General features: G+C 41.1%; 2 protein-coding genes across 3 annotated transcripts; one reads left to right on the plus strand and one right to left on the minus strand.

Annotated features, from left to right (window-relative positions):
• Positions 1–1,295: 1,295 nt before the first annotated feature.
• On the minus strand, positions 1,296–17,774 carry LOC130201419 (integral membrane protein 2B-like). Of its 2 annotated transcripts, none has more exons than XM_056426430.1 (7): positions 17,567–17,774; positions 6,407–6,574; positions 4,702–4,770; positions 3,824–3,967; positions 3,479–3,589; positions 2,983–3,133; positions 1,296–2,200 (listed from the first exon to the last, which is right to left on the minus strand). In XM_056426430.1, exons 1-7 carry the CDS (start codon positions 17,648–17,650, stop codon positions 2,112–2,114), a joined length of 816 nt encoding a protein of 271 aa, XP_056282405.1. In that variant the 5' UTR covers positions 17,651–17,774; the 3' UTR covers positions 1,296–2,111. The 2 variants fall into 2 exon arrangements, with proteins under 2 accessions (XP_056282405.1, XP_056282397.1); XM_056426422.1 differs by having other exon boundaries at positions 6,443–6,574; positions 17,567–17,739.
• Positions 17,775–19,340: 1,566 nt separating this feature from the next.
• Positions 19,341–23,283, plus strand: med4 (mediator complex subunit 4). Its single transcript, XM_056426443.1, has 7 exons — positions 19,341–19,447; positions 19,628–19,694; positions 20,612–20,782; positions 21,013–21,070; positions 21,164–21,250; positions 21,330–21,461; positions 22,101–23,283. The coding sequence occupies exons 1-7, from the start codon at positions 19,374–19,376 to the stop codon at positions 22,271–22,273; spliced, it is 762 nt and encodes a 253-aa protein (XP_056282418.1). The 5' UTR covers positions 19,341–19,373; the 3' UTR covers positions 22,274–23,283.
• Positions 23,284–23,721: the final 438 nt, after the last annotated feature.

Here is a 23,721-nt window from a genome sequence, read left to right on the forward strand (position 1 = left end):
ACAAGTCAGAGCATCACCACATTCAGTAGGATTCGTCCTCTGGAGACCATGAATATCCAAACACAATTTAAAGAAGACCCATTGAATGGTCTTCGAGATATTTCAGTCTGATAATGTTGATTAGTGCAACTGCGGAAGAAAAATCATTTAAAAAAAAAACTTAATTACAAGTAAAACATTTTTTTAAAGTTTTGTTTTTAATTCTTCATATTCTGCAAAATTATCATGTTTGGATGAAACTCTTAATCAGCAAAGGTACCAGAAACTATACAGCTATCAGATCAATATAGAAGTAGCATAACATTTCAATACTTAACTAAAAACAGAACTTATGTAAATGTACTTGCATCTTAGTTCAGTATAACAAAATGCTATTAACATGTTTTTAGCGAAGAGCCGATGAAGAGACGGGCTGCAGCGGTTATTAACGTCTGTAGTTACATGACCACGTCTCTCTGATCCTTCAAGGTGACACGCCACCTCTCACCACCTGGCTCATTTCCCATGATCCCCCTGGGCGAGGTCCCTCCGATTAGTGCTTCAATCAAGAACACATTTTCACTGCGATCAAATGACAAGAGCCTGGCTGTGGCAGCTGATCTGGGGTCAGTCCTCCGAGGTGACGGCGGCAGACACACGGTCACATAGTAGAGTCACTGCGTACAAATAAACAAGACACAGTAATATTCATCCTGTATGACAACACTGTAAACAGTGTGTCCTAATACAACATGGTACAAATACCGTAGTAAAAGCAAAAAGGCCTGCCTACAAAATGAAGCGTAAGTGAGTTCAATGAAAATATAAAATATTCATCCAGCAACGAAAATAAATGAAACCATTTGAGACACGCTTTGGTGGAACTGATGAGGACTCACGACATCTGAAACATGACGAGACATAAACACATAAGATAAAGAACCCCATGTTTATTCTTTAAAATGTATTATATTCTATACTCATCATATTTCTATGTCAAATTCAGGAAAATATAGTGAAGAAAGGGGACAATATTAAAGTACAAGTTACCATTATCAAATACGAGTAAAATACCTACAAAAATAGTTGAGTTTGATACATTTTGTTTTCTGAGCACTCAACTTTCTCGATGCTCGTCGAAAAAGTGATTTGAAATTCAAGTCATGTTTCTTAAATCTAAATCAGTGTTACATCCAGACTAAAAGATCTCCGTGGCAGACTCCAAACTGTTTGATAAGTCAAAACGTTAAAGTGTGATTCATGCAGAGGACAGCGGCAGCTTCACGAGGACTTAATGAACGAAACGAGAGCGCTGCTTGTTTTTTCTATTTTGTTTATTGTGTTGGTCTGTTTGCATCTTTAAAGAGATTATATACACAAATTAGTACAAGAAGAGTTATCCCAACAACAACAAATTACATTCAAAAAAAAAAGACAGACAACCCTTTAGAAAAAAGATTTTAACATAAGAGTGTGTTTGAACTCCCTGCTGTGAATCTTATTCTCTCATTTCTACTCAATGCAAACTCATAATTAAAGCTTAAAAAGAGAAGCATGTATTCACACTCTTATTTTATGATCGTTTTCCAGTTAAGAAAGAACAGATGCAGTGAATTAATAGCTACAGCAGACAAAATACTAAAAGCTAGAAAAGTCTCCCTGGACTGATCAGCTTCGACAACTAGGATGAGTTCAGAAAGTCGCCTTCTCTCTCGAAACTTAATATGTTTGTACTGAAGAAAGGCAAACGATGCTCACCCTCGTCTACTGAAATACGTGGTTATGCTAATAATTGCATTTATTTTTGATTACAATAATTTACTATTTCATAATCAGCTGTCTTTTAACTAGTTATTTATGAAAAACATTCCAAGAAGATCCCAGTACAGAAGAGTGACTGACTTTTTTTTCTTCCTTTTTCTTGTTTTTAACTCACAATCAATGAATATTTTTTACCAAAGAGCTTCACATTTCACTCCTCTCAACCAGTCAAACTACCTGAAGTAAAAGGACAGAAAAAAAAGAGAAAAAAAATAAAAATAAAAAACAGGTGGGTTTAAAAACAAAACAAAAAAACAGATCTCTCTGCACACCAGTGACTTTAAGAGCAGCTGTGAGGCGACACGGACTCTTTAAGCCTCACAGATAAGAGTCTCCACCACAAACTTGTTCTCGAAGTGACGAATCTTGTGGCAGTTCAAAGCTTCACGCTTCTGCATACCTGCAAGACAAACAGAAGGTCACCGGTTAGATTCCCCATGAAGCTCCACGGACAGCGAAGATAAACCTCAGCTTAAAGTATCCAGATGTGTTCAGGCTGTTGTGCGTGCTACGGATTCGGATTGCACAGGCAAATCAGAGAGAAGTTCAGCTCTGGATATTGGAATATATGTACATATCTTACCTTTTAATACTGAACTTAAATATGGGAAAATACACATCTCGTGTTATGATGAAAAGTATTCCCATTAAACTGAATTGTAACCGTGCACTCAGCCGCACACTCCTCCACGAGGGCTGCAACACAAAATGAACCAAATTCCTCTCCAAGTCTCTACGTATCGTCGCCGTCTGGTCATTGTCTCGTCCATTTCCGTTGACAAGTCAACATTATTTGGGGATTTGTTTACTCTTTCGACAGGGTCAACGGCATTTTTGTTTCCGGCTTTCGTCTTTGGGAACTGTGGAACTGATTCCTGGTGAATACGTACATTCAACCCCCGCATCTGGACACGTATAACAGAAACACGTATGACCTCGTGTCTCAACGACAGCAGAGTACGATCGCTCAGGTGCAGCCCGGAGAAGCAGAATTCCAGCTTGAGCTGGTTTTAGCTCAGTTGTTAACAGGACTTAAAAGTTCACGCAGCTAAAGGATGTATTGATACCATTGACTCCCGTTTCCTAACTGTGTGTAAACCATCTTCAGCAGCCGATTGACTTTGAGAGTAACGACGAGTCGTCGTAAATGAGGAGAAGGCCCGAACGGCTTCTTGTTCCTACCCAGAATCCTGTCTCTGCGCTGCAGCTTGAAGGTGTCTTTTCCGCGGCAGAGGTTGTAGATGAAGTAGCCGAGCTGGTCGACGTGCTGCAGGCGCTCCGTCACAATCATCTCCTCGCGGAGCAGGTAAGACTGAGGCAGGTAGGTGCCGGCCTGGGCAAGGGGAGGACAAATGATGATAATGAGAACATAACCACCAACAACCCTAAAATGCACATTCTATGCCCGACAGGCCGGTTAAATATGGCCCGACAGGCAGCAACTCTGGGAAACAGCGAGCCGGGTGATGATCTTCTCATTTCACGCTCTGCAAGAAGGCGAATGAGTGTTGAATTATTCCGTTAAACCCGATTAATGCAAATACATTTCGAAGCTTCAACTTTAAATCCGTCAAAGAGACGAATATTATGGAAACGGACGTCTTCATGACTTGCGGTCAGGACAACGCCGTGATGTCTGGATTTAAGGTGAAACTTTATTTTGGCGGGTTCAAGTCACCTCGACGTTGCTGAGCAGCTCCAAGAAGTCTTTGGGGGGCATGACGATGGAGGTGTTGAGCGCGATGACGTAGCACTTGTTCAGACTCAGATCAAGGTAGGCGGTCAACCTCTGAAACAGAAGACAAACATACCGACTACTACAGTTGCACTGCAGTATACGCCTTAAGGATCTAACTGTCATCTCAGAGGCTCGGATCCACTTTTCATAAGATTACAATATAATTGACTCAACATCTGGTCTGTTGACGATCAATCAGTTTATCACCAGATATCCTAATCTTAAGTCGTTATCGCTCCCAGGAAGCAGCAGTGGATCGCCGATGAGCGGCTGCGAGAGTCTCACCCGCTGGAAGTCGTGGACGATGTCAGCTGGGTCTCCGTCGCCGAACTCGGGCACGGGGACGCTGATGAGCTCCACCTGCTCCCTCTGCAGCACCCGGACCCTCTCCATCTGCCGCAGGGACTGGTTTGGCAGCTCTACCTCAGCCTACGAATCAATTCAGCCAGTTCATTAACTCACAGGCGGTTATTTGGCGACTGTCGCCATTGTTCTCTTTCTGAAGGATTTCAACTTTAAAAAAAGACGTGCCTGAACTCGATTTATGGCCAGCATTTTTTCCGGCGTATCGCAACGCCGACAACGGTGGTTGAAGGAATAAAAGTGGGAGGCTGTGTTCCAACGGACAAACTAACCGGCCACCGGTTACAGTAGATCGCCGTATGCGCGACATGTAACCAGCATTTTTGGAATCAGGGCGCAAAACTGTTTTTGTATGTGAATATAGTCACCGACTATAAATACATGTCCCAAGTCGCTGCTGATCCCCCTGTTTCTAAACGATTAATCCCTGCCAATTTTTTATTTTATATTTTAAGTTTTACATTGCAAGATTGCCAACATAATTTAATATGGTGTGGAAATGAAGGAGAAACAATGAAAAACACAAGCAAAATCTACAACTGTAAAGCAAACAGTTTGAAAATGGAATGAGAAGGAAAACAAGGAATTGAAGTTGAAACTAAACTGCGTGGTCTTTGTGCGTAGAGCTCAACCACAACTCTGGTTATACACAGTTTATACGACTACTGTGAGTCCACTGCAGGCTGAAGCCACTTAGGTCATCAACCAGTTGCTCAGTCTGTGATTATTATTACAGACGAACTGAACACAAACATCTGATGAGCAGCAGGAAGAGATCGTGATGAAGAGCAGCTCCGTACCTCCTCTTCCACCTGGATCATGAAGTCTTCCTCGCGGTAGTTCATGCCGCACACAAACACCCGACCATCCTGCAGGGACAAGAGGAGCACGAAAAGAGAGAGAATATTAGTAAAACGCCTCTTATGCGAGTGTATTCCTGCAGTAGATATGAATGCATGTAAACGTGTTGAATTAAGGCTTTAAACTGTAAAAGACATTTCTTATGGCGGTTAAAAACGGGTGACACCTTCACCCCCGACTGTCTGATTCATGGCAGCATTTTTGAGTGTTGGGGCAATAACACTTTATTTATACAGAACAGAAGTCTCTAAATACTTGAGCGTGATCAAACATTTTAGGATTTCAATTGAATAAAATCAGTACAGATAGAATTTAAAAAAAGGAAAGATTATAAATAAGCGGAGAGTCTGTTTCTGAGTTTCTGTTCAACAAATTGACAATCATGCAAAGGTGGCTGAATCTCAAATATCTCCCGTTATATTCCGTTTGCAGTGGAAATGTCTTCACTAGACGTGTTTCAGTGCGAGGAAGACAACAGTCTTTTTATTCTTTAATGTTGTCTTTACTCTCAACCAATTCTGGGAGTAGAAACTGGGAGGCGGGGGACACACACAAGCTGACCAATCACAGTTCATGTGGTCTCCATGTGGTATCTGGGCCTTCGTCCTCGTCTCTCCTCCCTCTGAGTGAACACGGTCCTTGAGTCCGTCTCCTACGAGTCGTCATGGCAGCGAAGCGGGTCGTCGCACCGGGACGTTTCCCGACCTCGTCCCTTTACACCATCTTTGTCTCCCTTCTATCATCCTTCCGTTTCTTCCTTTTTACCCATTAGATTTGTTATTGTGGATCCTTCTCCGAACCCAGGGTTTCGTAAGCTCTAAATTGTAAATTGCTACGGGGCAATTTATTTTGAGTCATGATAAAACGATAATAACAAGACGATCTTTCAGCTGCTGTCTCTCAACTCTGAATCGTTTTTTAAGTCTGACAAGCTCACACCTGAAACGGCTTCTGCACCGCAAGACACACTTTTCATTGGTCGACGTACGATGAAGATTACAGCCTGGGGCGTCTGCTTGTGTGGCTGTGGAATTATAGGTGTGCTGTAGAAGAGACCAAAATAACCTGGACATAATACTAGAACTCCACAGTACTTCCTCCTTTAGCTGAAGCGTTGACAGGGAACGCATGCAGAGTCGCATCATGAAGACTCACAGCTGCATTTCCTGTTCAGTTCCTAGTTTGGCTGCTTCCACTTTGCTGCAGTTATTAATCTCCAGGAATCTGTTTATCATTCACACCGTTATGAAACCGGCCCGAGGAGGTGGAGTTAACGCTCGACATAAAAACAGCTCACTGCAGTTGCACTTGCTTCAACCTGTCGATTGTGTCGAAACTGTCGATTCACATTTTCTCCAGCAATGTGGGATCAACACGCCACGCTCGTGATCTTGATGTGTTGGATCGTGGACTACAACCCCGAATAAATACTTTATCAGATGATTCTTCTTTTACTTTCAGGTTTCATTTGATTGTGATTTATTGCACACATGATTTGCTTTTGTGGCCATTTACCCTAAGCCTTGTTACCAAACTTTTAAGTGGTTAACTCCTCCTCGGCCCTGAGGGGCGATGAGCACATTTTAAAGCTCTGCCTTTAAATCCTTCACTGATTATGTGATAATCGATTATCATTTAATTTACCTCTTCTTCCCACCCTTGTTGGGGCTTGTAGCTCACCTCCACGATGTAGTAGCGGTACAGGTAGGCACCTCCGACCACCACCCCCGACAGCATGAGGGCGAGGCCCAGGCACATGCACCAGCACCAGGCCCGAGACTGGTGACGCACCAGCAGAGCGGCCTCCGCATCCTACGGGAGAGAAGAAGAAGGCTGGGGATCATCACGCGGTTTGATTATGAAATAATGTTGCAACATTAAATGGGAACAAAAACAACCTTAAGAACACGCCACCTCCATCAATCTGGTGACATCGTGCTTTTTAAGTGGCCGTAGGTAAAATAAATTAGACCAATAAAACCAATAGTGCTAGTTAACCCTCCTGTTACCTTAGGGTCAATTTGACCCCATTCAATGTTCAACCCTCCTGTTGCCTTTATATTTACTGACATATTTTACCCTCGGGGTCAATTTGACCCCAGCAATTAAAACCTCCAGAAAATTATTAGAATTAATATTGTCTTCCAAGTTTAAGTCTGAGGTACTTTATGTTTGTTTGTTGAATACCTAAATAGCCCTTTAAATATATAAAAAAGTTGATATTTCTTATATGTTTGACAGTGAAAAACAGCCTGGGGTCAAATTGACCCGAAAGAACACCGACGTTAAACATTGAATGGGGTCAAAATGACCCTAAAGGTAACAGGAGGGTTAAGCACCCTTGGTTACTTCACTACTCCCTTATTACAAGTACACATGGAAGAAAGCCCATAACACGTGCCTATTTTTCTACTCCTTTGCCTCTCCCTATTCTGCCTTCAATTATTTTAATATACATGTTTTGGAAATCTTTGTGACTGTGCAAGTAAGTAAAGTGTACACAAGAGTGCGTTAACAAAAAGAATTGCAACACGACACGTGTGTGTGTGTATACTAAAGTGTGACTAAACGTTAATAAGTACGGCAACATATTTAATAGCTGCAATAAAAAACAAAATTGATGCATCTGAGAATCTTTTCCCGTTTTATTTCCATGGAAATGGGGTCGTGGGAAACCCTGAAAACTAAAATCGCTGTGTTGTGCGTTTGATCTCGTCTGAGAAACGTGAGAATTTGAGCCGAGCCGAATGGAAAGAAGGATCGTCGGCCAAATATTCAACGGTGCTGAAGGAACCGGGCCCATCATCATCAGCCCAACCTCAGCCGGTGGACTTCGGGCGGATAAAGAACAACAACAAGACCCGACTCGTCTCCTGCCGCTAACAAATGAAAAACCTCTGGGAGAAGCCTCGTCTGAGGAGAAACAGCCAGGAATCGTTCGCGCGTGTGGAGCGACTTCCTGTGACGACCATCTCCTCTTTCCAGCTGAAGTAATGCCTGAAACACAACCCGTGGTTTCCCTACAGGAACACCGACTAAAAGGTGCCGTTTATTTTCAACACACACACAATTCTCCTGAATGTACTCAAGTGGGTCTCTGGAAAACTTTGTTAAATACGAATCACGGATTTACAAGTCATAGGTTAGTCGGAATTCGAAATTGATACATTTGTTTCACTTTTTTGGGGATTTAGTTCTTTTTAATGTAAAACGTTGGCCTGTGAAAGCCCCCTTCACAACATCAAAAGAAAAAATATTTAAATTAACCAATGAATGAGTATACATTTTTTTTATTTTTTAAACACAAACTCAGAGCATTTTTTAATGTCTGTTTTTTCAGACACTCCAAAACCGTCACGTATTAAGAATAGGGATGGGTATCGTTTGGGTTTTTTCCGATACCGGTGCTAAACCTGTACTTTTAAAACGATACCGGTGCCTAAACGGTGCCTGAACCGATACTTTTTTTTTTAAACGCACAATGAGGACATTAAAAACCTCTTTGGCCATATTCCCTGTAGAAGCCGTTATCATGGAGCACTGACACACAACGGATATCAGACTGTTAACAAACACAATATATGTTCTCCATTATATGAGGTGATATGTATTGTCATGTGCAGACCTTATAGGGTTAATCCTGTCACTGTGTTGATGGGCAAAGAGAACAACCAATCAGAGCTACTGAAGATGACATGTGACAAATAAAGTTTTGCTTCTGACAGCGAGAGTTACACTGAAACAAAGTGACGCCCCACGGTCTTTATTCCTCCATCATTATATTCCCGGTAACACCGGGTATACAGCCGGGACCGCTGTACATCAACACATCTGCTGACAGACTGTCACGCTCGTAGCTCGCGCTAGCTACGAGCTAGCTTAAGCATGGTTATAATGGCTAATTTATTATTTCTTGGCCTACTTTTATGAATGCAAGACTTGCGATAAACGATACGGTTCTAATCTGAGTTGAGGCTGCTCGTCATAATCAGTCTCCACGTGTTCAGGGGGACCGGTGACGGTCTCCCCATCGCGTCCAGCCTGACGCCGGTGTGCTCGACACGGGTTCACGCCGTCACACACGGCCACGCCTCCGCTGTCAAACTTAAATGACAGGCTCGTAACCTGCTGACAGGGCGGAGTCACCTGAGAAGTTCACAACAATAGTTTTTTTCAATTTCAATCGGCTCAGGCACCGGAAAGAAGCACCGAAATGTGCGTTGCGTTTCGGTCCGGGTAATACCGGTTGTATTGGAACCGGTACCACATTGGCACCGGGTTTCGGTACCCAACCCTAATTAAGAATGTATTCTGATAAACAGAAAAGCAGCGAACTTTACCTCTGAAAGAGAGAAACCAGAGATATTTGTACGATGAGCTACTTAAACTAAAGGATCAACTCTATACGTTTCCCAGAATGCCACTTCCCAGAAGTGAATGCCACACTTTATAAACACCTTGAAGGAACAGCTTTACAAACATTGTACAATTACAATGTTATTTACTTTTAGAGTGAAATATTTGCAGTCAGATATACAAACTGAGGTTTCTCATTTAAAAATCAGTCACTGTAAAAAGTGAGTGTTTCATACTGTAATGAATTTAAAACAACCTAAATAATAAGCAATACATCATTATTCTACCATTTTCAGAAGCCGGTCTGTCCTCGGTGGATATTCTGTTGCAGTCTTCATAAAACATATTTTCTGACAAGAGCAGAAAGTCCACCTTCGATTTAACAATCAAATAAGAACTTCGATACATTTTGGAAATGAGTCAGCATCTCCAAAACACCGGAAACAAAAATCAGCAGGCGGGCAGCTTAACCCTCCTGTTACCTTCGGGTCAATTTGACCCCATTCAATGTTTAATGTCGGTGTTCTTTCGGGTCAATTTGACCACAGGCTGTTTTTCACTGTGTCAAACATATAAGAAATATCAACTTTTTTATATATTTAAAGGGCTATTTAGGTAGTCAACAAACAAACATAAAGTACCTCACACTTAAACTTGGAAAACAATATTAATTCTAATAATTTTCTGGAGGTTTTAATTGCTGGGGTCAAATTGACCCCGAGGGTAACATGTCAGTAAATATAAAGGTAACAGGAGGGTTAAACATTGAATGGGGTCAAATTGACCCTAAGGTAACAGGAGGGTTAAGAAAAAAGAAAAAAGAACGGAAAAAAAAGAAACGGACGTCACCGCAATTTATGGAGTGCAAAAGACTCCAAATGTTGTCTAACGGTTTTTTTCTTCTTCTGGCAGGTGATAAAATGAGAAGGAACGCTTAGAAAAGAGGAATCAAAGGAAGTGCGTTTGGGGAGAGGAAGTGAGGGTGAACCCTTTGAAGAGGGATGTGCAGAGCAGCCAGCGCGGTGGTGTCAGATGGAGTGTGTCCGACGGGCACCAACAGGAAAACATTTCCTGAGGCTGTAAAGCTCCGGCCATCGCTGCCGAGAGGATGTTTGTGGGAATCAGTCACAAGAAAGAAAAGAGAGGAAATGAAGGCAAAATAACTCATTCATCTGTTGCTCAAACTGGACTTCTCTTCTTCATTATTGTATTTCCTCACCACGTCGTGATAGTCTGATCTGCTCAGTTTACTGAGCGGTCAACGGGTCAAGCCTTTGAATTTTAAGAGCGTCTTGTTGGACCGCAAGGCAAACGACTTCAAACTGTTGCAACACAGGATGTTTCCTCACGTTCGTACTTCAAAGAACAAGAGAGTCCTGGTTCTGATGCCGTGAACTTCCCGTTTCACAACAGTCTCCTAAAGCTTCACCGACAAGACCCGATAGGCCTTGAGACCGCCATTTCATAACTTACACACACGTGTACGCACAAGGGTGGATGATAAGGCTTCAGCTAAAGATTACTTCCATTTCTGATTTTAAAAAATTTAATTGCTTAAAAAAGAAATGAATTTTTTTCAATAGGTCTTGTTGTGTCCAAAACATCAATATATTTAATAAATATAAAGCAGAAAAGTCTAGACTTGGAGAAGCTTAAAACCAGAGATGTTTATTTTTATTAATCGCTTAAATTAGTTTTTTTCTTCTTCTTTCTATATTCTCGTCAACATCTTTTCAAGCCAACTTGACGATTTGTAAAAGTAAAATAATGTTCCCGCGTAAACATTTTGACGGTTCATAACGATGTAGATTAGGCAGCACATTTTAATTCTGCAGATGAGCCACGAAGTGCTTCACTTAGTGATTAAAGAGCCCAACGTCAATTATCCAGCGACAGTCCAAAAGCCAAAGGTAATTATTTTACGATCAGGTGAAAAAGAAGTTCATCAAATCATCAGATGGGAGAAACTGGCAGCAGCTTAGATTTTACAACCGACTTTGAGGCCTGTCGTAAGAGCAGGTATGACGGGAAACGATTCCCCGTCATTCAGCCTTCCGTGTCTAAATAAACACAAACAAACTGCCTGGAACGGATCCCGTCCTTTTTCTGTTCTCAAAACCGTCCGTCCAGCTCGGTTATGAATATTTGTCTCTACTCTGATGTCGACTGTTGGCGGACTCTCACTTCGGAGCAGAAATCCCCAGTTTGTGTGCGCTGTGGTGAGGATGGAGGCCGCTGGTTTATCTGGGCTGCATTCAAATCACAGTCGAGCTACGACAGCGATCAATGACTGCCTTTGTGTGTGTGTGTGTGTGTGATGAACCAACCAGACACCACATTAAGTCAGCCACAGCAGACAAACATTTTCCAGTTAATTACATTTTATATAACTTCTTCTCAATATTCTTCTATATATAGAAACGCACGCTGCTCTCAGGTGAGACGACGCTCAGAACGCTGCAGACTTTGCCGCTAAAGATATTCACAGGACGACTGAGCGATGTATTGAAGAAAATCAGGGAATGTAGTCGCGTATTTACACAATGTGGTTATTCTTTTTTTATTGTCGTTGACAAAAATCCAGACCCGGTAGAATAAACGTTTTTTTATTTGGGTGAAATCAAAGACAATCATAGTAAATATATGGATGTCAATAACATTGTGGCTAAAAAGCACAACTCAAAACAGTGACAAATGTTATTCAGGCACGTTTTCACTGTTTTGAGTTGTGCTTTGTGTAAATACACGACCGCTGCCCCTGGGCCTCTACGTCGCCCGGGCCTCCGGTAGATATCTGAAGCGGATAAGCCTGCAGTGTTCCGAGCGTGGTCTCACCTGAGCAGCTCGTGTTTCCGTCTCTGCGGCGACAGGTGAGCATCGGTGTCCAGGACGCGGGTTCGGTTTCCCCGAAACTCCATCCGATACACACCGAAGACCGCGTTCTAAACCGAACCAGAAAAGACCCCGAGCAGGTCAGGCAGACGGAGCCACGCTCGCTCACTACGTGGCTGCCGTCAAAATGTTTCCACCAACGATCGTGGAGATCAACCGCAGGAGTTCCTGTGATTATCTTGTGCAGATCTGAGCAACATCACACACAAAATAACCTTTGACCCAATTGATCCCAAAATCTAATCAAATGGTCCCCGGATAATAACCAATCATCTCACCAAATTTCATGCAATTCGGTTTAATACTTTTTGTGTTATGCGAATAACACGCATACAAATAAATAAATAAATGGCGATCAATAAATAACCTTCCGCATTTTCAATGCGAAGGTAATAAACCAAATATGTAAAATGACCAGAGCAGGAAGCAAATCACTGAAACTAAACGACAAGAGTCGTTTCAAGTAAAGCGGCACCGAGCTAACTGAGGAAATAAGCTGCAACTAACGATTATAAAATATCCCACGTTATGTACGCGTCTTCTGTGTTCCGACAACGATCTAAAACCCAAATATATAACGTAAAGTGGACTGAAACAATTATTCAATCATCAAAATAGTTGCAGCCACATATGTGGTTTCTGTCAATCTGATTCTCTGCATCGTAGCAGGTCTACACTGGGTGAAGGGTCTGGGAACGAGTGAGTGTGTGTGTGTGTGTGTGTGTGTGGGGGGGGGGGGGGGGGTATATCTGCCTGGTTGGTTAATCTTCTCTCTTCTTGAGTTTTAGCAGTCGCCGCCCCTGTAGGAGGCCGCTAAGTCTCTCGGACCGATTAAACCATAATCTTCGTCGAGCCGTCTGCATGCCGCAGACGACAATCGAAGGACACACACCAACGAGTCGCTCGGGAAGAAATGTGGGCTGTAATCCCGTCATGTCGCCATGTATCGACATTACCGTTAGAAAGTTTAGAACCTCCTGCCACACGAGCCTGATCGGGTCCAGTCAGGTGGCCGAGAGGACCGTGGTCTTCCATGCATCGGGGGCGGAGGAGGCCCCCTTTACAAAGACACGTTATCTTGCATGAAGAGTTTGTTTGGAACGTGGAGAACAAAAGGCCGGGCAACGAATTAACCAGGAGTGACCGTTTAAAATGGACAGAAAGAGACAAAGATCAGGAGGATTACAAGAAATCAGTCATTTGTGAACGAAACTGGAAGCATTTAACCCTCCTGTTACCTTTGGGTCAATTTGACCCCATTCAATGTTTAACCCTCCTGTTACCTTTATATTTACTGATATATTTTACCCGTGGAGTCAATTTGACCCCAGCAATTAAAACCTCCGGAAAATTATTAGAATTAATATTGTTTTCCAAGTTTAAGTGTGAGGTACTTTGTTTGTTTGTTGACTATCTAAACAGCCCTTTAAATATATAAAAAAGTTGATATTTCTTATATGTTTGACACAGTGAAAAACAGCCTGGGGTCAAATTGACCCGAAAGAACACCGACATTAAACATTGAATGGGGTCAAATTGACCCTAAAGGTAACCGGAGGGTTAAATGTGTGTACATGTATTGTGGAACAGGTTCCCGTTTTAGTTTGGAGAGCACAAAAATGCAGAGTATAATCAAGCAAATTTTTTTTTTTAAATTCACAAGAAAGAAAGAAGGTTAGTGTCGGGTCAGCACCATTGGGATTGGATCAGAGTAAATCCTGTTAAATCTGACCACTTAGTAAACTGCAGAGGGCCAAAAAAGAAAAACACACCGACTCTATATTTATTTGCTCTGTTGCTGGTCAATAGAGAACGAAGAGGAGTTACACATTTCATAATTCAACAGTATCCTCCTGTCATGCAACACTGTGGGGACATCAACTAAGTTTAAATAGTTTAGTTTTTCCCCTCCAAATATTTAGTCAGAATTGTACAATAAAAATAAAAATAATCTTTAAAAAGCCATTACAGGAGGAAAGAGAAGAAAACGTCAATTCAACAGCCAATTCAAAACTTTTAAAGGAAGTGTGATCCCAATATATCAGAAAGTAGCAACGACAAAACTCTTATTCCTCGATTGGCTGTTCCTTCTCAAATAGATGAATGCAAAAGAATGCAACTGATCACTTTGGTTGTAGTTTTTTTTAGTTTGTACCAAATGTTACCAACATGGTTACACGCGTTTCTCTTCAATACATCTCTCTAAAAACCATTTGTGCAAAGCGGGCAACCGAGTCCCCAGTTCACCCGTCCGTGAGTTAGCAGCCACCGTGTTGCGTGCATGGTCCTCGCTTCCTGATTAGAGTGAAGCGTTAGCAACCGGCGCGACGCAGGCTCACTGAAGGCGACCTTTAAAAAGGTCACCTTTAAGGGGGACCAGCTATTCATTTTAAAGAGAAGTTGCTCTGCTGACAGTTAAAAAAAAAAAAAAAAAAAAAAAAAACTGGTTACCTGAGGGTTAAATTGGTCAAGATTACTGGTTAAATGGTCAATTATTACCAAACCCGACACAGAAATTACATTTCAGTGTGTAAGGCAACATGGCGGCTCATCGTGGACGCTCGGGCACTGAAGACATGTCCAAAAAATTAAACTCATTGTTGCTGTAGGACCTGAAGAAGATTCACAACCACCATATGTCCTGTTTGAGATCTGCACAGTCACCCAAAGGAAGCCACCGTCAACTGTCAACACAAAACAGGACCAACGGGAGGTGTGTGTGCGCGTGTGTGTGTGTGCTACCTTCCAATAAAAAAGGCCCGGACAGATCTGCCAACATGAACTGAAGACAATACGAAGGGACCGACTCAAGAAGTGACACACGCGACAAGGATTCATACGTCGCTATGGAGGAGATATTGGCAAGGAAATCAACAATAATATGGATTATTCACGAGGAAATAGATATTTACAGGCAACAATCCTGCTAACTAGGGCTGCAAACAATGATTAACTGAACAATCAATAATGTCAAAGAACCATCAGAAAACAGCGATAAAATATATTTTCAATTATTTGTTTTCAGACAAAGAAAAAGCAGCTAAACCTGAGCGGCTGAAACTAGAAGGAAGTGCGGCAGTTCTGCAGCAAGACAGTCACACTAATGTTATTTAATATGTAAAAAACACAACAACAAACCCACGAAGGCAACACAATTCATTGTAGCAGCCGACACATCTTAATAAAGCTTCCTTCCTGCATTCACTGCCTCCGACTATATCCGGCTCCACAATTTCAGCTCCTTTAAAACCCACATTGATAGTTCAGGCGTCTCAGACTCTCGCCATCAGCAACCATTTCACTGCTCCAACAAAACGCCCGTTTACTCAGCTGGCGTCATGAGAGAAAGAGAAAAGAGTCGATTTTAATGTACAATCAGGCCTTGACACGAGTCATCAATGGAACACGTAATAATCAATATTGATCTAGCAATTAAAAACAGCTTCTCCAGTGTGAGTATTTTCTTATTCTCCTCCTGCATTCTCAATCAGTTAATACAATTTAAAGACCCTTTGAGCAAAAGATAAGTTGTTTTTTTGCCTTTGGTCGTAGAGTTCAAAAGGCAAAACGAAACCAGAGCTGGCCAGTCCATCCGGTTTCTAATCGAGCTCAACTCAGTAATAACTGGATCTGTAAACAAGCAGAATCAGCACAATGTCGGAAATAAAACAAAAATAGTTCTGAATCGAAGATTCTGCATTTTCTGGACTCAACATTTGATTAATCAAAAAGAGCTGAGGGATCAAATCACAATAAAAACCAAATTGTAATTTTCCAAGCCAAAAATGCCGTAAACATCCAATTGTAACTTTTAAAATGTTTTGGGTCGTCGGATCGATTGAGAAGCTGGAACTAAAAGACATTGTAATCATTTCTAGATTCTTGTAAGCAATATGAAACATAACCGGATAACGTCGCCCTGTAATTTAAGATTATTCGTTGCGTCACAATGAAGAGAAGTGGCGCCTGGCATAGATTTAAATCTGATGCTTTTAGGCACAGTCATCAATATGTTTTAATGAGAAAAGTAACATAAAAGATGCATCAGGAGTAAAGAGATAGAAACAAAGTCTCCGTGTTTCTGAACCGAGCCACGCCATCCAAAAGCAGGAGAATCGCTCCAAAACAGCACGAAGATCTTAGAGAAACTGCTGCGTTTGCACCCACTCTAATCCCCCAGAAGGAAAACATTACACCCCCGTGGCCCAGATGAGAGTCGGTCATACTGAAACCAGCCCAGACGACCACCGTCTGCAGCCCCGAGAACCACACAGGAAGACATCAGCTCTTTTATATAGAAGAAGCACAGCCACTGCATTCTCTACACTTATATTTATTGGTCTTTCAAACCTGCAAAACGGAGCTGAGACTTCCTCTGAGAGGCTGAAACAGAAACAGCTTGGGTGGAGACAAGAAGTCGCAGGAGAGGTTTGAACTGGACTTTATACCCAGAGAGAGAGAGAGACAACAAGCCTCGGCAGTCAGCTGTTTTTAATCTGGAGTTAAATGGATTAATCTTCCAATTAGTCTGCAGAGTTACAGTGTGCTCACAGACTCTCTACTTTCACACAACCGTCACACCAACAGCTCATTTTCAAAGAGTCTAAAGTTGTCACATTTTGCAGCAAATGTTTACTGACGTTTTCCCAAGTTCACCCCAAGCAATTTAACCCCGGACAACAACTCTCACAACTTCCCTATAGGACTCATGTGACAAAGGCAACTTGTGACAGGAAGCTTTCTCTTTGTCTGTGGTAACAAGCAGATTCTGGAAAAACTCAGAAGCGTTGCTGTCCAGTGTAAACTCTTCATTTCCAATGCACGAGCATGTGCAGAAGATCAGATAAACGTACCTGTTGCAAGTAAATTATTCATGGGTTTAGTTCGATGTCATTTGTGACGCAATTTGGAGCAACAAGATAAAAAGTCTTTCTTTATAATGGAAACTGACTGTAGGTGTTTGACCCACTTAAAAAAAGGCAATTAACACCTAACAAAAACAATTAAGATTCTTCCATTTATTAATAAAACAAAACACTTTCTGATTTCAGATTCAGAAAAAAAACTCACTTCTTAACATGTTTAGTTTATTTAAATTTCCCACTGAACCCAGTGAAAACTAAAAAGACGGATGTACCCACGATGCATTTTAAACAGTTTGAATAAAAAAAACTACGGACATTTTCTCGAATCATCATACAAAAAAATAAAATATTTTGCCAAAAACAGAAGATTGTTTTTTGCGGATATACAGAAATAAATGTGATCATGTAAAATGTCAGTCGACGAGTCAAACACACACAGTATAATATTTTTTTAAAGAATAAAAGCATAACATGCTCCATGAGGAAGTTACTCAAACACTAACTTAAATAACGTCCCCATAACACAATAAGGACATTATTGCAGTTGCTTTTGTTTTAAATGTCTAACTTACAATAACAGTGAAACTATATCTAAAGAGAAGTTGTCTACACCATTGTGTTAATATGAGCTGCGCCTTCTTCCCCCGAGTTGGAGACGAACATAACGCGAGCTCAGCCATTTTCTACTCACTTTGTCCTCCTCGGGAATAAGAGTTTCTGCGTCCTTCTTCACAGCTTTCTGAGCAAAAGCGGAGCTAAAAGACACTTTAACCATCCTGAAGGCAAAGTTGACGAACTCCGGTAAGAAGAAAGTATTTCGAAGAAGCCGTGAGAACGAAACTAAACGGAGAGAATTTGCTCCGAAGTAAAGAAGTCGCACTTCTCTCTCCAGCCAAGTCTGATCTGTTGTGATAACAGAGGCATGAAGCTAGAAAGAAACCTACGACACAACTTCCGGTTAGATTTCAGAATAATAGCATAATACCAAAACCTGGCAACTCTGAGCTTAAGTAAAAGTTGCAATGCTAATAAATTAGTACATCTACTTAAGTAGAGTATTATAGTACACTTGTGAGGTACTAATTTGTATTTTAACAACATATTATCCCCTTACAGGATTAATAAAGTATCTATCTATCTATACATCTATCTATCTATCTATCATCTACTTGAGGATGTTTGTTTGATTGCCATTATATCAGTCACAGGAGATGTTTTAATGCACAACCCTTTTATCAATATTTTAAGTACAATGTACTAATAATACTAATAATGCGGTACTTGCAGCCACCTGCTGGTACTTCTAATACATTTAGTTGATAATACTTTTAAACTAATACTAGGACATTTGTCTTATTTTATTTCTTCTTTATCATATGATATATACATTAGGAGGTTGTACATTTGACCTGCAGTCTGGTAGAGGGGAAGGGCTGGGGGGGGGGGGGGGGGGGGTCATGATTTTTTTATAGACATGTCATGTTTTTATTGTATTAGACAAAGAAATAATTTGTCATTTTGGTAATAATAAGCTTTTCCACTTCAGACAGATCCCCAAGCCAGCAAGTTTCCACTTGTTGTGCTAAGCTAACTTTCTCCTTACTTCATATTTATTGTACAGAAACGATAGTCTGAGTCTGACACGGGTCAATAACCAACAATCTAACTCCTAAATAGAAACCAAATCAATATATTTCCATAAAATGTCATTTTATTTCATCAAGTTTTAAGGCCACAAATACCCAAAACAAGTATACAAGACAACGTGTATTTTAAGCATAGTCCCTTTCCCAAACGTGTATTTCTGGTGCTTTTATTTAGAAGTTGAACACACTCATGTTCCGGAAACGGCCTGGCTACCTACCGTTAACTTGATCGGTTCACACCCATGGTTCCCACAGCTGCTCTACGACAGAACATTAACACCACTCAACTACCAGGGAAGGTTGCCAGGTCTCGGCGGATTTCCCCGGAGTCATACATTAAGAATTCTACTTTTATAGTATAGAGCGTGACCACAACAACCTTTGGCGGCCATGTTGGGGTCCATGCACGGCATTGTTTTGCTTTTTTTTATGCCGCTCTTCTTTAGAAATGACCATCATATCCTGAACATGAGGTTGCTGGACTCTCGCACAATCAAACAGCGGTCAACTTCTTCCGACATTTAATCAGTGGACCCCAAGATGGCGCGATTGAGATGCTGTCTCAATCCCTAACCCATAGCTATCAGATAATTGTAGAACAATTTTAGTAAAATCTACAATATTCGCCCCTAAGATTTAGTGGAGTAGTATAAGTATAACACATAAAATAGAAACACTCAAGTAAAGTACATCTAAAACTAAAGTAAAGAACTTGAATAGGCATATGTTTGGGGATGTAATTTCTGCAGCAGATGGCAGTACAACATGGCAGCTGCCATTATAAAAAAAAAATACAAAGAAGATACGGCTGACGTCACTTCCTGTCTTGCGCACAAGCGACGTGAGCCAAACATGGCAACGGTGGTAGAGAAGTCAACCAAAGAACGGCTGTTGTCTGTTTTGGATGATTTGGAGGTTTTATCCCGGTAAAGTTAAACCTTTAGCAGTTGTGACTTAATAATGTGTATTACTGTGTTGTTGTTTCACGTGTGTAGATTTAATTCGGCCAGTCAGAGCCCATGAATGAGCAGTGGTACGTTTTGGTCAGCTCACAAAAACGTTAGCCGCTGCTTGAGTCGGACTTATCTCGTGTGTTTTTATTTCAGGGAGTTGATCGAGATGCTGGCTCTGTCCAGGAGTCAGAAGCTGCCCCAGACAGGAGAGGACACCCAGGTAACACAATGCACAGGCCAAGGGTTAAACCGACTCTATATTGGTCTCATTCATCACAACGAAGTGGTTGAGGCAGTATTCAGTCAAATACCACACTGTGAAGATACTACAAGGAAAAGACTTAATTAAGCTCAATAAATCACGTCGGTTCAATACAAGTATGTAAACATAATAAACGAGAACCTCACTTATTACTTTATAAATGGTGTCATCTGATTCATATTACTCGAGCATTAATTCAACGTTTTAATGTTGGTGGAAGTGGAGCTCATTTTTAACCATTAACTAATTATCCTTTTAAATTATGGAATAACCCACTGATTATTTTATCCATTAAATTATTGTTACCTTCGCATTGAAAATGCGGAAGGTTATGTTTTGATCGCCGTGTATTTATTTATTTATTTGTATGCGTGTTATAAGCAAAACTCAAAAAGTATTGAACCGAATCGCAAGAAATTTGGTGGGATGATTGGTTATTATCCGGGGACCATTTGATTAGATTTTGGGATCAATCGGGTCAAAGGTCAAGGTCATGGAAAGGTAAAAATCTTTTTTTTTACCATAGCACGATACATTTTTGTCCAATTGGCATGCAACTAATGCCAAAATGTTCATAATTCAATGCCCAATCTTGTGATATGCGAAGGTATGCGCTCTACCGAGTGCCCATTCTAGTTTGATTTGTAATAGGGATACTTCACACTTAATTAAACACACACACACAAGTTTAATTTTAAAGTGTTGTTTTCAGGCTCAGGTAGAAATGTTTAAGTGGATCCCATTCACTTAAAAATGAGTGGATCGGATCAAAGGGAGTATTTTTAAACGAGACCACATTAAAAGTGTTAATCCATTCAAATACAACCTGTGTGTATGTATAACATGTTTGTGTGTGTGTGTGTGTGGTCCTTTAGATCCTGGAGCTGCTGGTGCAAAGGGACGGGGAGTTTCAGGAGCTGATGGAGGTCGCTCAGCAGCAGGGAAAAGTTCACCAGGAGATGCAGCTGCTGGAGAAGGATGTGGAGAAGAGAGACAGTGACATCCAGCAGCTCCAGAAGCAGCTGAAGGAGGCTGAACACATCCTGGTGGGTGGTGCTTTCCCTCCCCCCCTTGTTTTCATTCAGACTGTTGTATAAGAACACCTTTTTAGATAGATGTGAGAAATGCTGACAAATTCAAACATGATACAACATTCTTTTTTTAAGACCTCTACATTAATATTGGTATGTTCCAGAATATACAGTATAACATTTCTGCCAAAAAAACAATTCAGAAGAAATAAAATAAGTCCTCTGACTTCTTTTTTTTTTTAAAGGCCACTGCTGTTTATCAGGCAAAAGAGAAACTCAAATCCATCGACAAAGCCAAGAAAGGTGAGCGAAAACACCCGTCCAACAATTTCTGATGAGTCCTGCGATTGTTGACTGGTTATGTGTCTGATGGTTTGTTGACTTGTTGTTTTGCAGGAAGCATTTCATCAGAGGAAATCATCAAGTACGCTCACAGAATCAGTGCCAGTAATGCTGTGTGTGCGCCACTCAACTGGGTCCCAGGTAAGAACCACAGAATCCTGCTCCCCCTGCGCCGGTTCTCGTGTTTTCACTTCACTGCTGACACGCGTGTTGGTTCCAGGCGATCCACGCAGACCCTATCCTACTGACCTGGAAATGCGCAGCGGAATGCTGGGTCACATGGCCAACCTGCCGACCAATGGCGTGAACGGACATCTGCCAGGTGACGCTCTGGCTGCTGGGAGGTTGCCAGGTAAGTCCTTCCGAAGGATTTGAGTTTTCTGCCTCTGCTGTGGCCGGAGCACGTCTTCAGGTTGTCCGTACTTACGGAGTACGTACCTTTTGTGAATGCCATATCTCGAAAATAGCTGGAGGGACTTTCGTGACAACATAATGCAGAAGGAAATGATGCCGATGTTACTCCACTCTCTGAGCACTCCCCCTTTTACACCAGTTAATAACACAATTGCTCATGAATCGGTTTAAGTTGTGTGTTTTGTTGGCATGATTTTCTCAAAGGCCGTTTTGTTTTCAGCCCAGGTTTGATTTGGACATTAACTTTATTTTTATTTTCTTTGGTGAAGGATTTAATTTACCCCAAACCAGTCGAGCGTAATTTCTCAAAGTAAGAGTCCTTGACTGTGTGTATCTTTTTGAATCATCAGGACACCTCAGACCTCAAACATGGGTACTCACAAAAGAAACGCAACACAATTAAAGCAGTTGGATTTGTATTCGCTTAATGTTTAGTGATCATTAAGTTGTATTGATGCTTTGAATGATGAATGAATCTGTTGGGTTGTCAATGTCCGACATAAACACCGGACAACCTGTTGGTAGTTGATTTGTGAATCCACAGATTCACCTCCGTCTCTCCTCCTTGTTCTCTCAGACGTCTTGACTCCTCACTACCCCTGGCAGTCCTCCGATGTCTCAGTGGGGTTGCTTCCTCCTCACCACGGCAACGACTTCGGCCTGGAGCCACCGGGTCACAACAAGGAGAATGAGGACGACGTGGAAGCCATGTCGACCGATTCCTCCAGCAGCAGCAGTGATTCTGACTGAAAGAAAGAATGTGTGAGTGTCTGTGAGTGTCTGTGAGTGTCTGAGTGTGAGTGAAAGGTCACCACTGAGCAACATCTGATCAAATATTTACATCTTTGGTTAGTGGGAAAGACAAAGGACAACAAATAAGCTTGTTCATTTCTGTTTCTTCTTAACGTGTTTCATGTACTCCGAGTCTTCATGAGTGTCTTATGGTAAAACTTTGCATATATAGCGCATCTCCGGAGTCATGTAGGAGCTAATTCCTCAATTGGAAAGCAATTAAAACTGTATGTAGAGGCTCCACTCTCATTGGACGATTTACTATACCTTTTTCTCAGCTAAGATCTTTTAGTTTAGTAACTTTCCAGCTATGTTGGTAAATAAGGTCCATCATTTATGTACATTTTGTAGAATTTTTCAAAGAGTAGCGTTCACATTTTATTCTGTTATTCTTGCATTCCACGGTTATATTTGTGTAACTCCTCTTCACTGGACTGTTCATGACTGGTCCATTGTGGCCCAACAGTTAAAGGTTTGAAGAAATCATTGTCAGAAATAAATGGGTCATAATGAGCCTGTTTCCACAGAACTATTCTGGGCCGTATCCTAAGAACTGATCTGCCGTCTGTGTGGCTTTAAACAGTTGGAGAGCTTTTAGAGTTTCGACTGACATCAAGTGACGGTTTGGATCAGGTTTCTTTTTAAGGGTGGTCGATAATTGAATACAGTTTAAAAACAAATAAGGAAGATTAAGTCCTATTCCAGACTTGTACACAAAGATGTAATTCTAATATCCTTGTAAAAAAACACAGACTCAAAGAGAAACACAAATGTGACCCCTCTTGCTCTTTGGTGACCGGTTACCTATGTTTGACATGTGGAACTAATTTTTGTCAGTTTTAGCATGAATGTTCCACGTGTAGTGTTGGTTGTTGAACAACATCATGGAAATATGCTGCTGATTTACCTCTCTGTAAATAATATTGTACATACTTAAGCCTTGTAAATAAATACTTTTTGAATAGTAACTATATGTCTGTAATTATCACGTTGTGTTTCTCGATTGTTTAGAAAGTCCCAGAGGCCTTGCATACATTAAAATAGGTAAATTAATATACAATAAATGCAGATACAGATCACTTAACAAATTAACATCCATCAACAAAATTTCTGTGAAAAGCCATTTGTTTCCTCTGGAGATCTGTTCTTTAAATAATGTTAGTTTCACATGGGTAAATTAGTATTTTAAAAAAAAATTTTGGAGGGGGTTTTGTTTAAATTAGATGGAGAAAAGACAAAGGGATCAGTTTAAAAAAAAGAAAAATGTCATGGGTTATTTCACCAGATAGAGCTTATATACAGGACTGTCTCAGAAAATTAGAATATTGTGATGAAGTTCTTTATTTTCTGTAATGCAATTAAAAAAACAAATGTCATGCATTCTGGATTCATTACAAATCAACTGA

This window comes from Pseudoliparis swirei, chromosome 2 (genome assembly GCF_029220125.1).
Source record: "Pseudoliparis swirei isolate HS2019 ecotype Mariana Trench chromosome 2, NWPU_hadal_v1, whole genome shotgun sequence".
NCBI classification, from domain to species: domain Eukaryota; kingdom Metazoa; phylum Chordata; class Actinopteri; order Perciformes; family Liparidae; genus Pseudoliparis; species Pseudoliparis swirei.

What these genes read in the sequence shown, in the direction of transcription:
- LOC130201419 (XM_056426430.1), bottom strand. Translation starts at nt 17,650, where the DNA reads ATGGTTAAAGTGTCTTTTAGCTCCGCTTTTGCTCAGAAAGCTGTGAAG. An exon ending in AGCTGCTCAGCAACGTCGAG is followed by an intron (nt 3,134 to 3,478) that starts GTGACTTGAACC and finishes CCCCTTGCCCAG; the next exon opens with GCCGGCACCTACCTGCCTCA. An exon ending in GCGCAGAGACAGGATTCTGG is followed by an intron (nt 2,201 to 2,982) that starts GTAGGAACAAGA and finishes TTTGTCTTGCAG; the next exon opens with GTATGCAGAAGCGTGAAGCT.
- med4 (XM_056426443.1), top strand. Translation starts at nt 19,374, where the DNA reads ATGGCAACGGTGGTAGAGAAGTCAACCAAAGAACGGCTGTTGTCTGTT. An exon ending in AGACAGGAGAGGACACCCAG is followed by an intron (nt 19,695 to 20,611) that starts GTAACACAATGC and finishes GTGGTCCTTTAG; the next exon opens with ATCCTGGAGCTGCTGGTGCA. An exon ending in GGCTGCTGGGAGGTTGCCAG is followed by an intron (nt 21,462 to 22,100) that starts GTAAGTCCTTCC and finishes TTGTTCTCTCAG; the next exon opens with ACGTCTTGACTCCTCACTAC.